The sequence below is a fragment of the Dipodomys merriami genome, unplaced genomic scaffold (genome assembly GCF_024711535.1).
Source record: "Dipodomys merriami isolate MVZ:Mamm:240054 unplaced genomic scaffold, mDipMer1.0.p SCAF_680, whole genome shotgun sequence".
Classification (NCBI taxonomy): Eukaryota; Metazoa; Chordata; class Mammalia; order Rodentia; family Heteromyidae; genus Dipodomys; species Dipodomys merriami.
This window is the reverse complement of record NW_027206269.1, coordinates 258,784-273,849: the sequence shown is the minus strand read 5'-3', so window position 1 is coordinate 273,849 and position 15,066 is coordinate 258,784. Positions and strand designations below refer to the sequence as shown.

The 15,066-nt window shown below is 48.1% G+C and overlaps 1 protein-coding gene across 4 annotated transcripts in view; it reads right to left on the bottom strand.

The window, feature by feature from the left end:
* The window catches only part of LOC138816075 (cytokine-like nuclear factor N-PAC), a 33,808-nt gene extending 18,827 nt beyond the window's left edge, over nt 1–14,981 (bottom strand). For 2 of the 4 annotated variants that reach the window (XM_070005613.1, XM_070005614.1), the window contains exons 1-5: nt 14,909–14,980; nt 13,794–13,830; nt 12,745–12,824; nt 1,671–1,809; nt 962–1,204 (exon numbers count right to left, since the gene is read on the bottom strand). In XM_070005613.1, coding sequence (XP_069861714.1) covers nt 962–1,204; nt 1,671–1,809; nt 12,745–12,824; nt 13,794–13,830; nt 14,909–14,946 — 537 coding nt within the window. In that variant the 5' untranslated portion in view covers nt 14,947–14,980. Of the gene's footprint in view, nt 1–961; nt 1,205–1,670; nt 1,810–12,744; nt 12,825–13,793; nt 13,831–14,908 lie in introns of all 4 variants that reach the window. The other 2 variants (XM_070005615.1, XM_070005616.1) reach the window with 1 other exon arrangement.
* Between the last annotated feature and the right edge of the window lie 85 nt (nt 14,982–15,066).

The following is a 15,066-nucleotide window of genomic DNA, read 5'->3' as shown; positions in this document are numbered from 1 at the left end:
TTAAAACATAACTGGGAGCCAGACACAGCTGACTCACACTTATAATCCTAGGTACTCAGGTGGCCTAGATCTGGAGGATTAGGGTTCAAAGCCAGCCTCAGCAGATCAGCAAAAAAGCAGGGCTGGAGGTGTGGCTTAAGTGGTAGAATGCAAGCTGTGAGCAAAAAGGTCCTGTGAGCCCAAGGCCCTGAGCTCAAGCCTTACCAGAGACAAACAAAAAAGCAAACAAACACAAATACAAAAATCCAGAAAACTAGGGCTGGGGCACGTCAGCTCCACTGAACAGTGATTGCCTAGTTTTTGCACACAGTCCTGGACTGCATCCCCAGCACTACAAGCAACAGAACCCCATAGAAACAGCTCTCTTCTCTTCCTTGAGCCAGCTCCACTTTCTGACCCAAGGACTCCATGCCCGCCAGAGGCAATCACCACCATTTCCCCAGGAGTGGAGCCTGAAATGACCGCTTCCCTTGTTTTCACATTCCATGCCTGTGGGGAGGCTTCTTCCAACAGGCACCTCACACACTCCTTTCAGGAGTGCATGCCGTCAAGCCCCTCTTCTCTTCCCCCAGGATCAACTAAAGCACACCTTGGTGCAGAGCCACCTTGACCCCTAGGCTCTCTACAATCCAGGGCCAACCTGCCTTGTCCATCGCTCACCTCCAAGTCCTCCACCTGTGCGAAGACATTCACACCAACACGCGCCTCTCTTGGCTATGCCCTCCTCCCTCCATTCTTGCTAGTCTTCCCACGGCCTACATGCCCGCTCAGCTGGCTACAGCTCGGGGTGGGGGGGCGCTCTGCCTCCTGTTCCTGTGGCACCTGTATGTCCACCTCCATCTGGGCTGCAGGATTCCTTAGGACTCGGTGCCCACTGGGTGAGCGGAAGCACACTCAGAGCCCAGCTCTACCTGGCACAGAAGGAATTCAGGAGTCCCGGAAGCTACGGAGTAAGACAAACCTTCTCGTCCTTTGGGGGCCGACCCCGCTTCCGGGGACTCTGCTCTTGGGCTCTTTTCAGAGAGCATTTGGAGCCTCTCTCTGCAGAGCCTGAAGTCACCCTCTTCTTTCCTTCTCCCATGTTCTTCTTCACCTTCCCTTCAGACAGGCTAAGCTTGCGCTTTTCATCACCTGAGTTTGGCCTACTTCTCTCCTCACTGGAATTACGCCGACTCTTGTCATCAGCAGAAGTGTGGGATGATGTCTGAAAGTTCAATAATAATAATGATAACCACTACCACAGCTGCGCCGCCGCCACGCCACCGCCACGGCTGCGCACTGCTATAGGAACTTCTGTGAGTTATGCTCACGGTCACGCTATGGAACAGGGTCCTTGCTCACCCCTCCTGCGTTAGGGGGGTGGGGGCGGGGAACCAAGTCACTGTCCACAGACCCAAAGCTACAAGGTGGGCAGGGTACAGTCCCAGAGGCTGCTCCTAAGCTCTGGGCCACACTCGAAAGCTGAGCTACTCTGTTCCTCCTAATGGCAACAAGCTCCTCAGAAAGGTGGGCGCAGGCATGGGGCTGCAAGCTGAGACTGGCACCTTAGAGCCCATTCCTCTCTCTCCAGGCATCTCATAAGAATGGAGTTGTGGTCTGGTGACATTTCGTATTTCGGAGCTATGCACAATTCCCAGTCTGGTGTCAGAGGAAAGTGCAGTGTCTCTCACCTGGTCTTTCCCTTTGGCTCTCCTGAGGAACTCTTCAACAGCATCCACAGCTTGCTGGAACCGTTTGCCCTTGTTGATCTTTATCATTTCCTCTTTATGAGCATGGTAGGGCTTTAGCTGTTCCACTTTGATCCAAGCACTGGCAGAAAACAGACACAAGAAAGGGTCTGAGCCAGACTGCACATACTAAACTGTACTAGAGGTTTCGCCAGAGCAGAACTTTAGAAACTATCCATTGGTTTAGCTGGACTTTGAAAAAGGCTTAACATTTCAAAACAGAGTATCAACTATCCCAAACTTTTCTTTTCTTTCTTTTTTGTCGGTCATGGGGTTTGAACTCTAGGCCTGGGCGCTGTCCCTCAGCTCTTCAGCTCAAGGCTAGTGCTCTACCACTTGAGCTACAGCGCCACTTCCAGTTTTCTGTGGTTTTATTGGAGATAAAGAGTTTCACAGACTTTCCTGCCCGGGCTGGCTTTGAACCGAGATCCTCAGATCTCAGCCTCCTGAGTAGCTAGGATTGCCGGTGCCTGGCTCTGAACTTTCCTTTTCTTCTGTGCCAGTCCTGGAGCTAGAACTCAGGGCCTGGAGTTGTCTCTGAGCTTCTTTTGCTCAAGGCTAGCATACTATCACAAGCCACAGCTCCACTTCCACTTTCAGCTTTTAGGTAATTTGGTGGAGATAAGTGTCTCATGGACTGCTCTGCCTGGGCTTGTTTTGAACCACTATCCTCAGATTTTAGCGTCATGAGTAGGTAGGATTACAGGTGTGAGCTGCTTTCTCTCTTTTCTTTTCTTTCTCTCTCTCTAATTTTGTTGTTATTATTAAGGTATTTTACAGAGGGGACACCATTTCATTAGTCAAGTAATGAGTACATTTCTTTTTGGGCAATATCACCCCTTCCTTTGCTTTCCCCGTTTTTCCCTCCCTCTGCCCACAAGCTGCAGAGTTCATTTTGGTGGTACAAGGATTTGAACTCGGGACCTCGTTTGAGCCATATTCCCAGCTTCATTTTGCTTCATTTTTCAGTCGCAAGCTTACCTAGGGCCAGCTTCGGACAGTGATCCTCTTACTGATGCCTTCTGTGTTGCTGTGATTACAGGCACTCATCACTACACCTGTCTTACTGGTTGAGATGGGGATCTTGTTAACTTTTTGCCCGGGCTGGCCTCCAGCTGAAATCTTCCCAATCTCTGTCTCCCTAGCAGCTGGAGATTACAGGTGTGCAATGCACATAGAGCCCTCCCAAACTCCTCAGCTTAAAGTCTATCTTCTTGTTTCAAGAAATAGAACATAGTAACACCACCAAAAGTCAGAACATTTCTCAAGAGAAATCGCTGTTATATATGACTTCCTTTCCCACTCATCCACCGGTTCTCAACACTCAACCACATATATCCTTTCACTTGCTCAGGGCAGAGGAAAACTGGAGTTGAGTCTGTCATAGCTCAGTGCACAGCAGAAAATAACTCATAAACCCCTGGGAATCAGGAATCTGGAAGCATTATAAACTATGGCAGTGTTACCATACAAGATGACTGACAATCTGCTCATCAAATGAGAGTCAAGAGATACTGTCAGGCCTACACCACTCAGTATGTCCTAAAGCTGGCTACTTTTATAGGTAACTGTAGCCACTGAGCCTACATTTATTCCTAAGTGATGGTATCCATGGCTACTAAGCCACGGGAAACACATGGTTTGGGACAAGGGCAGCAGTCACCAAAAGGAAGCTTTAAAAAAAATGAGATTCTTGACAGCAAAGGCAGGACAATTACTGACATGGAATTTGTAACTTGTACCATCAGAGGGTAACAGGTGAAGTGAGAATGGCAGCTAGCTGCCTACTATGGAAGACCTGGCCTGCTCCGTTCACCGAGCGAGTCTGCTGCAGCTAGCTTGCTGTGGTTTCCCTACATGAAGTTTCAGGCCTACAGAGTGCAAATATAAAAGAAGGTAGTTACAGGTTTGGCAGGGTTTCAGCTAATTTGCACAAGTAATCCTTACCCTGTAATACAGCCCTAATAGCCTAACCTTTAGAAAAAGTGGGTCAGGCTAAGGACATAAAAACTGGGGAAACTCATCAACTCAAAAGCCCTTTCCCTACAGAAAGAGAGAGAACGGGGAACGGCACAGGGACCAACCCTGCACTCTGCATGCTGTGCAAGCAGCTATGATGATGGGTTAGAACAGCACAACAGCCTGGAGCCTTTGGGCTCCAAGTACAAGGGAACAAACCATGGCCAGACCTGTCATATATGGCTAAAGGAAACTGCACGTGGATACAGATGCTCTCTGCAGAGCTGTGACTACAGCAGTGAAGCAGAAACTTCTTGGCTTACTGTTTGCAACTCTAAGTGACAGAGCCATGGACCCAATCCACATGCAGGACACGTGGAATGAGATTTTAACACCCTCATCTCCTGGCAAGCATCACTGATTGCCTCTCCCACTGCCTCCTGCTGTACTTACAATGACTCCAAGGCTGGATGTGGTCAATCAGATGCAAAGACAGTCAAGCCTCCCTTTTTATCTGGTTGGTCGTAGGGCTTGAACTCTGTCTGGGTGCTGTCCCTGAGCTCTTCATCTCAAGGCAAGTGCTCTACCACTTGAGCCACAGCACCACTTCCAGTTTTCTGGCGGTTAATTGGCAATAAGAATTTCATGGACTTTCCTGCCTAGGCTGGCTTTGAACCGGATCCTCAGATCTCAGCCCCCAGAGTAGTTTAGTATTAATCGGTGTGAGCCACCAGCACCTGGCTAGTCAAGCCTCCATTACAAATAGAGCCTCTAAGCCCACAACCCCTGCAATGAAGGAGCAGGGCGAGGCACAGCTCTCAGGACCTGCCTCAAGCAGAGACCACATGACTCCCAGAAGTGTTAACCCCACCCACTCCTTCCTGCTGCTGCTTTTCCCACCTCCCAGCCAGTGTCCATCAACCTCTGAATCAGAAAAACAAAAAACACAGGCCATGGTGCCTCTGGACGAAGCACCAATAAGTCAACATTAAATGCTTTTGGCCAAAGGATTTTAGATACATTATGGAGATCTCCTAGAAGGAACAGTGGAGAAAAAAATTCTACTCACTCTCCAGATAGGAAGCTGAGATAGTAAATGAAACTTTCTTGTTTGCAACCATCTTTGAAACATTAAATTGGTTTCCTAAATGAACTGACCATGCAAATGAGATTTTAAAGGCATAAAGGAAGTTGGGTGCTTTATACATATGAGGTGCTGTGGCTGGGAAGGTGGCTCAGTGGTAGAGCGCTTGCCTTGCATGCATGAGGCCCTGGGTTCGATTCCTCAGCACCACATAAGCAAAAAGAAAAAAGGCAAAAGTAGCGCTGTGGCTCAAGTGGTAGAGCGCTAGCCTTGAGCTGAAGAGCTGAGGGTCAGTGCCCAGGCCCAGAGTTCAGGCCCACGACCGGACCCCCAAAAATTAAAACAAAACAAATACATATGAGGTGCTGTAGCTTACAGCTGTAACCCTAGCAACTCAGGAGGCTGAGATGGAGGTTTGTGGGCAAAGCCTTTAGACTCTATGTCCAATTAGCAGAAAAAAACACAAAACCCCTAAAACTGGAACTGCAGGCATGACTCAAGTATTAGATCATTAACTGTGAGCACAAAATCTGAGTGAGAGTTGGAGGCCCTGAAATCTACTTAGGTAAAAGGCCTATTGTGGAAGAGGCATCTTACAGTATCACGCAGCCAGCCTTTTTAATAAAACATCAGCTTACCATAGGCAAGGAGGAATTCCTCCTGAACGCAGAGACTTGAGTCACTTCCAGCATTTCTAAAGGTGAAACTGAAAGTCCTCTAACAGAGGGTACTCCTGTTAGAAAGAACCTCGGGAATGCACCTCTCCAAGCTTCACAGAGGCACACCTGGGCCTGGCAACAACCAGCGCTCACTACATAATCACAGGATAAATGTCTTTGGCCACCCTCAAGGGGACAGGAAGCCTATCAGCAGTTAAAAAGTGCTAGAATGGGGGCTGGGAAGATGGCTTAGTGGTAGAGCGCTTGCCTTGCATGCATGAGGCCCTGAGTTCGATTCTTCAGCACCAAATGAGCAGAAAAAGCTGAAAATGGCGCTGTGGCTCAAGTGGTAGAGTGCTAGCCTTGAGCTGAAGAGCTGAGGGACAGCGCCCAGGCCCAGACTTGAGGCCCCACAACTGACGACAAAAAAAAAAAGGTCTAGGACAGGTCTAGAACAGCTCAGCTTGGTAAGGTTTATGTACTTACTTTTATTTTTTTGGCAGTAGTATGGTTTGAACTCAGGCCTTTGCCCATGCTAGGCAGGCTCTTGACCACCTAAGCCAGCCCCTCCCCCCCCAACCACCCCAGTATTTTTTACTTTGGTTCTTTTCTATGTCAAGGCCAGCCTGGACTCCAATCTTCCTATTTATGCTTCTATGTAGCTGGAATGATGGCTATGTAACATGTACTACAGCACCCAGCCTTTTATTGACAGAGAAGGAATCTTGTACACTTTTGCCCTGGCTGGCCTCAACCCTTGATCATCCCAAGCTCTGCCTTCCAAGTAACCAGGATTACAGGCGTGAGCCACTTTGCCAGCAAAGTGTTTCACTGTTTTGTTTTGTTTTCAGTCAGTTGTGGGGCTTGAACTCTGGGCCTGGGTACTGTTCCTCAGCAATTCAGCTCAAGGTGAGCATTCTACCACTTGAGCCACAGCTCCATTTCCTGTTTTCTGGTGGTTAATTGGAGATAAGAGTCTCCTGGACTTTTCTTGCTTGGGCTGGCTTTGAACCGGGAACCTCAGATCTCAGCCTCCTGAGTAGCTAGGATTATAGGAGTGAGCCACCAGTGCCCGGCTTTTCCTGTTTGTTTTGGTCTGTCGTGGGGGCTTGAACTCTGAGCCTGGGCACTTTCTCTGTGCTCTTCAGCTCCATGAAAGCGCTCTACTGCTTGAGCCACAGCGCCACTTCCAGTTTTCTAGTGTTTTATTAGAAATAAGAGTCTCATGGAGTTTCCTGCCCCAGCTGGCTTTGAACCGTGATCCACCAACCTCAGCCTCCTGAGTAGCTAGAATTACAGGTATGAGCCACCGGTGCCCCGCTTTTACTGTTTTTTTAAATGACTAGTTTTTTTTTTTTTTTCTCTCTCTCTCTCTCTCTCTCTCTAGCTGTAAACAGGAACCTAGGGCTTTGTGCATGCTAATCATGGGCTCTGCCAATATGCCACATACCCTAGCCTTAAATGACTGCTCCATTTCATCCCCTGTGATAAGTTATTACTTGTGATTTTCCTCATATCCTTCTCGCAAGGAACAGATGGAGCCATTCCTTTTCAGCCCAAAATGCTGTGGGTTGTGGAGTCAGAAAAATCAAGCTTACTCAGTTTATGTCTAAAGTACAAGTCTTTGCTTTTATGTTCAAGGAGTTAATTACACATTACTTGTGGCAGTAAATGCCAGAAAACAAGCTAACTGGCAATCCTTGAAGCCATTATAAAGGGCTAGAAGGTCCTCTGAGATCTGGTTAAGTGTGAAAACCAAGGACAGAAGGGAGAGCAGTGTGCAGCACACCGTGCGAAGAGTCAAAGGAACAGTTTGTAGACTCTGCCCTAATACCTTGTCTACCTGGGTGGCCAGGGATGGGGATGACTGCTACAGGCTGTTCCTAATGCTCAGAGGATGCTACCCCAGGACTTTCTGGTTTGCAGGCTTGCTGTGGTGGGAGCCTGTTTGGCTGCTAGTGTAAATGCACCTAGTATGGGCAGTGTACCCTGGTGTCTGACACAGTTATCTCCAGTCTCTTGACTGTGACCACAGACTTGCCACAAAGCTGCTCTTAGTTACTCCATTCAAAATGAATTAAAAGGAAAAAAAGATCAGTGTTTTCCAACATTTCTACACTGCAATCTGTGCTCACTCTCACATGTGCCTGAGGTGCGGCACACAGTGGTGACTGGGGGACGGAGGCAAGGAGCACAGGTGCCCAAAGTCCAAAGGTAAGACCAGAGCAGGGCCAGAGACGTATGGGTGAGGTACTACCACTGTAATCTAATAAAGATACCAACAAAGATTTGTAGGTAAGAATGATTGACAAGATTTTAAAAGTTTCTAAAACTTGAAGACTCTCAAAAGCTGGAAGGAGCTTTTGAACTATGTTGTTCATATCAATGCATGTGGGCCAGACTCTACTATGCCACTGGAAGTTCTTTTTTTTTTTTTTTTTGGGTCCGGTTGTGGGGCCTAAGCTCTGGGCCTGGGTGCTGTCCCTCAGCTCTTCAGCTCAAGGCTAGCGTGGAAGTTCTTATCATGACATGACACTGGCCAGGAAGGGAGTCACCCACCAGGAGCACAGGAGCCACTGCTGCTGGAGGAGGGGAATCTGATTGATGTAATGTAGGGAACTAGCACCTAGCCCTGGCACACAGGCACTGCTGAGTCAGTCAAATATCTGCAACACTGGCCCTCATGATCCACTTGGCTCAACTTTGTAACTACTACATGGTATTGGGAAGTGAGTCAGGTGAAAAGAAAAAGGGGTGCTTGCATGGATCCAATCCAGTATGCTAGACTGCTAGAAGGGTTACTGTTGGCACTACTTGAATACCTCACACCCAGTCGGGCCTGCCCTTCTTCAGATATGGCTTGGGGTAAAAAAGCACCTGGGATAACGGACCTCTTACCACTGAACCTGCAACCGCTGATCTGTTTCCTCATATAGGAAAAATGAGAACCAGCAGTGACTCCATCTAGTTCCTGAAAGGGTGGTAGTGAGGATCCAATGGGAAGACTGCAAGCTACCCAGTGTGTTCCTAAGTTGCTTGGTTTCTGGTGGCTATGGAGCACCTGCGGACTAAGCAATCCATCCCTCTGATCAGTGAGCCACTGCCACCAACAAGCAGAAACCTCCTGGAGCTCTATTTCGTCTGATGGGTAGCCACTGCTGACCAGCCCAGCCCAGCCCATGCTATCTCTCATACAAATCAGACACTTCATGTCTGGTTGCAGTCCAGTTTCTAAACAATTGAGATCACTGTGTATCTCATAGTAGGGTTCCCTTTTCACTCTCTAATAAAAGTCCATGCTAATAGAAAACAGTAACAACTACATATACATTATTCTTAAGTAGTGTGTCAATTTAAAAAGTGAATGAGGCTGGGAAGGTGGCTCAGTGGTAGAGTGCTTGCCTTGCATGCATGAGGCCCTGGGTTCGATTCCTCAGCACCACAGAAGCAGAAAAAGCCGGAAGCGGCACTGTAGCTCAAGTGGTAGAGCGCTAGCCTTGAGCTGAAAAGCTGAGGGACAGCGCTCAGGCCCAGAGTTCAGGCCCCACAACCGGCAAAAAAAAAAAAAAAAAAAAGGGAATGATTTTGATGGAATCCCTTCTTCCCTGGAATACAGGAACAGACTCTATCCAGACCAGGATTGTAATTGTAATTGCCCCCAAAGCAATCTCACGTCTTGAAGTTAAAGGTGAGGTAGATAACAGTTTTACCATACCCACTTCTAGCTCTATCCTTCAGAGTCATCTCCAAAAGAATACTGTATTTCTGAATCAACCACACTACCTCTAAAGCGACTGTTTCTTCTTGAACAGTCACATAATATTCTACTTTCAGGACCCTTGATTTATTAAAGGCTGGTTCCTAACCACTTATGTCCTTTTAACAGCCTTTGCATTTCCACATTACAGTCCTACCTCTTTTGTCTCCTCAGAATTATACTCTGCTTTAAACAAACAATCAAACACATGAGCTCTACCCTTAGCCCCGTCTCTGAATCCTAACTAGCTCTACCTGATCCTCATGGAAGCAGGAACTGAACTGCACATACTATTAGTGGCCAGGCACAGCACAGTTTCCCACAAGGGTATAATAGTATATGGTTTCTGTCCAAATTCCAAACAATAATGTCCTTAGGAATCTCTCCAGTGCACAACCACTTTCATTCACAGCAGTTTGTGTCTGGCTCTTTCACATTTTCCTTACAGGTACCTGCTTCTTACTTTTCTCCTTATGACAAATCTATACAATGACCTGATATCTGCTGGGATGTGAATAATGCTTAAAAGGTCAAATGCTTAAAAAGGCCAAAGAGCTTGCCCAGCTGGATCCGGCATGTAAAGCTAGTACCAAATCCAGAACTCTTTCCCCAAAGTAATTTGATGCCACCAGCCAATCTGGAGATCTCCCTTTCCAGGAAGAAATAAAATACTACATAAAATCTGCCTAAACACTGAGAACTAATTTGCATTCCACCTTTAGAGAAAAACTGTGATCCTTACCTTTGTTCCCCTCCCTCTCTATGCTGGGAATTGAACCCAGGGCCTTATGAATGCTAACTGCACACTGAATTAGCATTGCGCTAGACTGTTGGCCCTTAACAATTTTTTATGTTCAACTCCATGAAGGAGCTGAAAAGGCTTGTTGACATTCCTAATAGCTGGAGCCAGTGGCTCACACCTGTAATCCTACTCAAGGCTGAGATCTGAGGATCATAATTCAAAGCCGGCCTAGGAAGTAAAGTCTGTGAGACATTTACCTCTAATTAACCAACAAAAAGCTGGAAGTAAAGCCGGGCACTGGTGGCTCACGCCTGTAATGCTAGCTACTCAGGAGGCTGAGATCTGAGGATCTCGGTTCAAAGCCAGCCCAGGCAGGAGAGACAGTGAGACTCCTATCTCCAATAAACCACCAGAAAACCGGAAGTGGCGCTGTAGCTCAAGTGGTAGAGCGCTCGCCTTGAGCTGAAGAGCTGAGGGACAGCGCCCAGGCCCAGAGTTCAAACCCCATGACCGACAAAAAAAAAAAAAAAAAAGCTGGAAGTAAATTTGTGGCTCAACTAGCAGAGCACTAGCCTTGAGCACAAAAGCTCAGGCCCTGAGTTCAAGCAAAATGACTGGCATGCGCACACACACACACACACAACACTAGTAGGGTGTGATGTTGTATTCAGTGTGCACAAGCTCTTTAATGGGTTGCACCTGTTTGTGTAGTGGAACACTCAAGTCCATTCAACTCCACTTGTGTGTTCTATTTCCAGTACATCTTAAACACAGGATCATGTATTCATGCAGCTTTGCAGTACTTAAAACCAACTACCAGACAATGGCTCTCGGGCTCTGAGGAACCTGGCCGAGTTCCATTCTTGTTCCAAACATGTCTAATTCTTCACTTAACCAATCAGGTTTAGCCAGTCACACTGCCGTAGTTATTCCCAAGGATAGTTACCCTACAAGAGAGCCTCTTCCTTTATAAGATACCAGCTAACCCCACTGTCTGGACTGCCCATCTGGATTTGGGTCTATCTCCAGAGCTGGAGTGCTCCCATCATCCTCCTTGGTTCTTCTCTTCTCTGCTGACCGGAATTTCCCTCTCCCACACCTGCTTCATGACTGAATCATTCACTCTACACACACAGTCCCACAAAACTGCTAAAGTCTTGTTACTGAACTAAACCTGTGAGCAGGGACTCAATGTTCACTTCCCTACCTAATCCTTCAGTGCCAGCACTGCAAACGGGGACACAAGCAACACATATGCTTCTCATCGGACATGTCCATGGCATTGAAAGAGCATTCTCTCTTCTAGAGGTGCTGCTCTCACTGCTCAGGACCAGTAACTCCCTTGACAGAATGACTGCTGCCAGAAGTCTGGCTACCTGGTTCATTGTGATAACTAATTATCTGTTCGTGAAGATCAACATACCATACAAACTGAAACCTGGAAGAGTATAGATAAATTCCTAAAAGAGTGAAATACACTGCTTATACGGGATTTTCAGCTGGGCACCAGTGGCTTACACCTGTAATCCTAGCTACTCAGAAGGCTGAGATCTGAGGATCCCAGTTCAAAGCCAGCCTGGGCAGGAAAGTTCATGAGACTCTTATCTCCAATAAGCCCCTAGAAAACTGGAAGTGGTGCTGTGGCTCAAGCGGTAGAGCGCTTGCCTTGAGCTGAAGAGCACAAGGACCGCGCCCAAGCCCAGAGTTCAAGTCCCATGACCGACAAAAAAAAAAAAAAAAAAAAAAAAGGGATTTTCATCTGGAATATTACATATTGACTTTTTTTTTTTTAAACAGTGATAAGAGTGTGAACTTAAAAATCTCATGCGTGCTAGGCAGGTGTTCTACCGTTCAACCCATGTTCCCGATCCCTTGCTATTATATTGCTTTCTAGAAATTAATATTTTAACCACTGGTATCAGGTTTCGAAGAAAAGTCACACTTTCCCTCCCCAATTTTTTTTTTGTCGGTCGCGGGTGCTGAACTCTGGGCTTGGGTGCTGTCCCTCAGCTCTTCAGCTCAAGGCTAGCGCTCTACCACTTGAGCCACAGCCACTTCCAGCTTTTTCTGCTTCTGTGGTGCTGAGGAATCGAACCCAGGGCCTCATCCATGCAAGGCAAGCACTCTACCACTGAGCCACCTTCCCAGACCCTCTCTCCCTAAATTTAAAGTCACATGGCCCTCTAAGAATCATAAATAGAAATACAATTACTTAAAGAAATCATATTAGACCTAGGTAATCAACCTGATAGAGTGGTGAAAAAGCTAAAGAAATCACTGGAAATTTAAGCCCTTGATGTGTTTTCTCCTATGATCTTATACAAACAAACTCAATTGATGATTCTGCATTCCTCAGCATTGATACACTTCTAATAACAAAGCGTACAATTACAATGCCACAGCAAGTCACCTAATTCACCAAAGAGAACCAAATTAGGATAGCAGTGTTAGTTTTCGCTATATACTTCATGAACAAACCGTAAGGGTATATTGCCATAAGGATACATTGCCATTAAAAAAGAATGGAGCATAGTTTTGGTTCAAGGGATCATGCTAGAGTCAATAAGACAGATGTGAGAAGTTATCGTAAAATGATAGCCACATGTAGCAGGTGATGAACTGAAGTTCTTACCCGGCTGACAGCCCCAGGACAATTCCTTTGAGATGAGAATAGCACCTTTTATTTAGCTTATGAAGGCATCATCCCTACACAGTTATAAGAAGCCTGACCTAAGAATCCTCAGAATATTCTCACAGCTGCTCAGACCCAGGGAAATGCGCGTGGGTAAGGTGAATTCTTGGTGAATACTACTCACTGATCTTCTGTTCCAAAAAACTTCACAAAGAAGCATTTCTTTCCACGTGGTTTCTTCAAGTCCTTGGGTGGATTAACAATCTAGAAAACAGAACAAACAAAGGGAGGGGGAATTGATGGCAATACAGCAGCATACTAGAAAAGTATTTTTAGTTCTAAACTGGAACAAAAGGAAAAAAGGATTAAAAAAAAAAGTAAAGGAGTATGCAGAAAAAGAACCCAGAGCCTAGTGTTTATCTCTGGCACTTTTCTACTCAGCTGGGTGGAAATGTACATACTTTCTAACAGTTCCCTGCAGCTAACATGTTGCACAGCTTTAAGCAGATACAGTATCTCCATCACTGCTATGGCTCCTGTCACACCAGTGGTCAAAACTAAGTTCACTATCATTCTCCCCATGGACCTATCATCACTAAGGAAATGTACTTCAGTTGCAGGAAGAGTTGGGACTAGAAACAGTGCAAGGAAAGGAAACTGAGGCATAGAAAACACCATATTGCACAGTCTAAAGCCATTTCCTGGATCCCTGGCAAGAATATACAAGCAGAACACTTGGAGAGCTACCATAGATCACCTCGTGCAAAATATGGAATGCCAACTCCAATGCAAAGATGTACTGGGAGCAGCACATATGGTAACAAGGGAAGAGGATTTAAACTTAGTCAGGACAAAAATACTTTGGCTTTTCGCTAACCTACATTTAGATGTCTCTCTTCCTGGAAAATTTATTTTCTTCTCCTTTTGTTAGATTTAAGCACATAACTAAGTCCAAATCAGAATACGTTTCTGGGGTTAAAGACAACAGCATATTTCACAAACCATTTCTGATTCTAGTAATAATCGATTACTGCAGGTGAAATGATCTGTTTTATGTCATGTTACATTCTGTGGTTAACTTGAAACTGAAAGTCTGAGTGCTATCTGAATGAGTGCAGTTTAATTCAGTGCTGCTGGCTAGGCAAAGCATATCTATCTCATTTCTCACCTCTTCAAACTCAACTTCAGATACTTTTTCTTTTCTTTTCTTTTTTAAGTAGGAAGCCAACTCACCTTTCCCGGCCACGGAGGATACCTGCCGAGTTTCCCCCTGGAGAAAACACAAAGAGTCAGAACTTGTCCTGGAAAATCCAGTCCATCTCCTTCAACCCACTCAACATGCAATTTGTGCTACTAAATCTCTTCGGGCGCTAAGTCGGTGCCAGAACAAAAGCTGGCCAACCCGGAGAGCTCGGAATCCGGCTTCCACGGCTGGGCCCAGGCTGGGCCCAGGATCCTCCGAGGTGGGATGCAAAAACTGCCTAAGTGCGTGCGTGAGGGGGGACCGTGCTTTCTTCTGATTGACAAGGGACACAGAACAACAAAACCGTCAAGAGTCACTTGTCTGGAGCCTCCCAAGTGACCGGGGGTGGGGGGTGTGGGGGGGGGGGACAGCTGCGTCTGTAAACACAGACTTCCTCTAACGAAGTCTGGTGGAATTCACCAGGAGATCGGCAACACGGCTTTGACAAATGCTAATGGAAGCCTCGTCGGGATCAGGCAACCAACTACGCAGCTCCGGGGAGGCGACGGTGGTCGGTCTCGGTTCGGGCGACGGCCGGGGACGCGGGAGCAGACCACCAGAGGCGCCCAAGGCGGCCCCGGCCACCGCCGGGCCATCGATCGTCAGAGAAGTCCCCCTTCCGCTTCTTCCAGGGTCAGCGCCGGCGGTCGGGCGTGGACCCCGGCGGCGGAGCGGGCCGCGCGGGTCGGCTCCCGGGGAGCGCGGGGCTCGGAGGGGGCCTGCCCCGGCGGGATGGCCTCGCGGGTCCCCCGGAGCTCCCCAGCCTCCCGGGACGCCTCAGCAGGGACTCCCGGGAGCCGGCGTCCTCAGGCGCCGCGGAGCCTCCCTCAGCGGTGGGCGCCGGCATCCGGGTCCCGCGCGCAGCCCTCCCCGGGACGGCTTCGGGGCGCTGAGCCCGGCCCTCCGCGGCCACCCTCGGCCTCGGTCCCCCGGGGACCGACTGCCCCTTCCGCCCAGTGTCGTCCGCGTCGCCGGCACCCCGTCTTCCCCGTTCCCCGCCGCCAGGAGCGTGCAGAAAAGCAGCTCCGGGGCTAGCGGCAAACCCCCGCGCCCAAGAGGGCAGCTCCTCGGCGCGTTTCGCTTGGCCCGGGCCGCCGGGACTCACCACACCAAGTCGCCGAGCCGCAGACTCACAGCCGCCATCTTACCACCCAACCACCGCCGCCGCACGGGCAGCCGGGAACTACAGGTCGCCCCGCGCCGCCCATTGGAGTGGACCTGGCCACGTGACGGGGGCCGGCTGTCAGCGGCCACGCCGCCGCC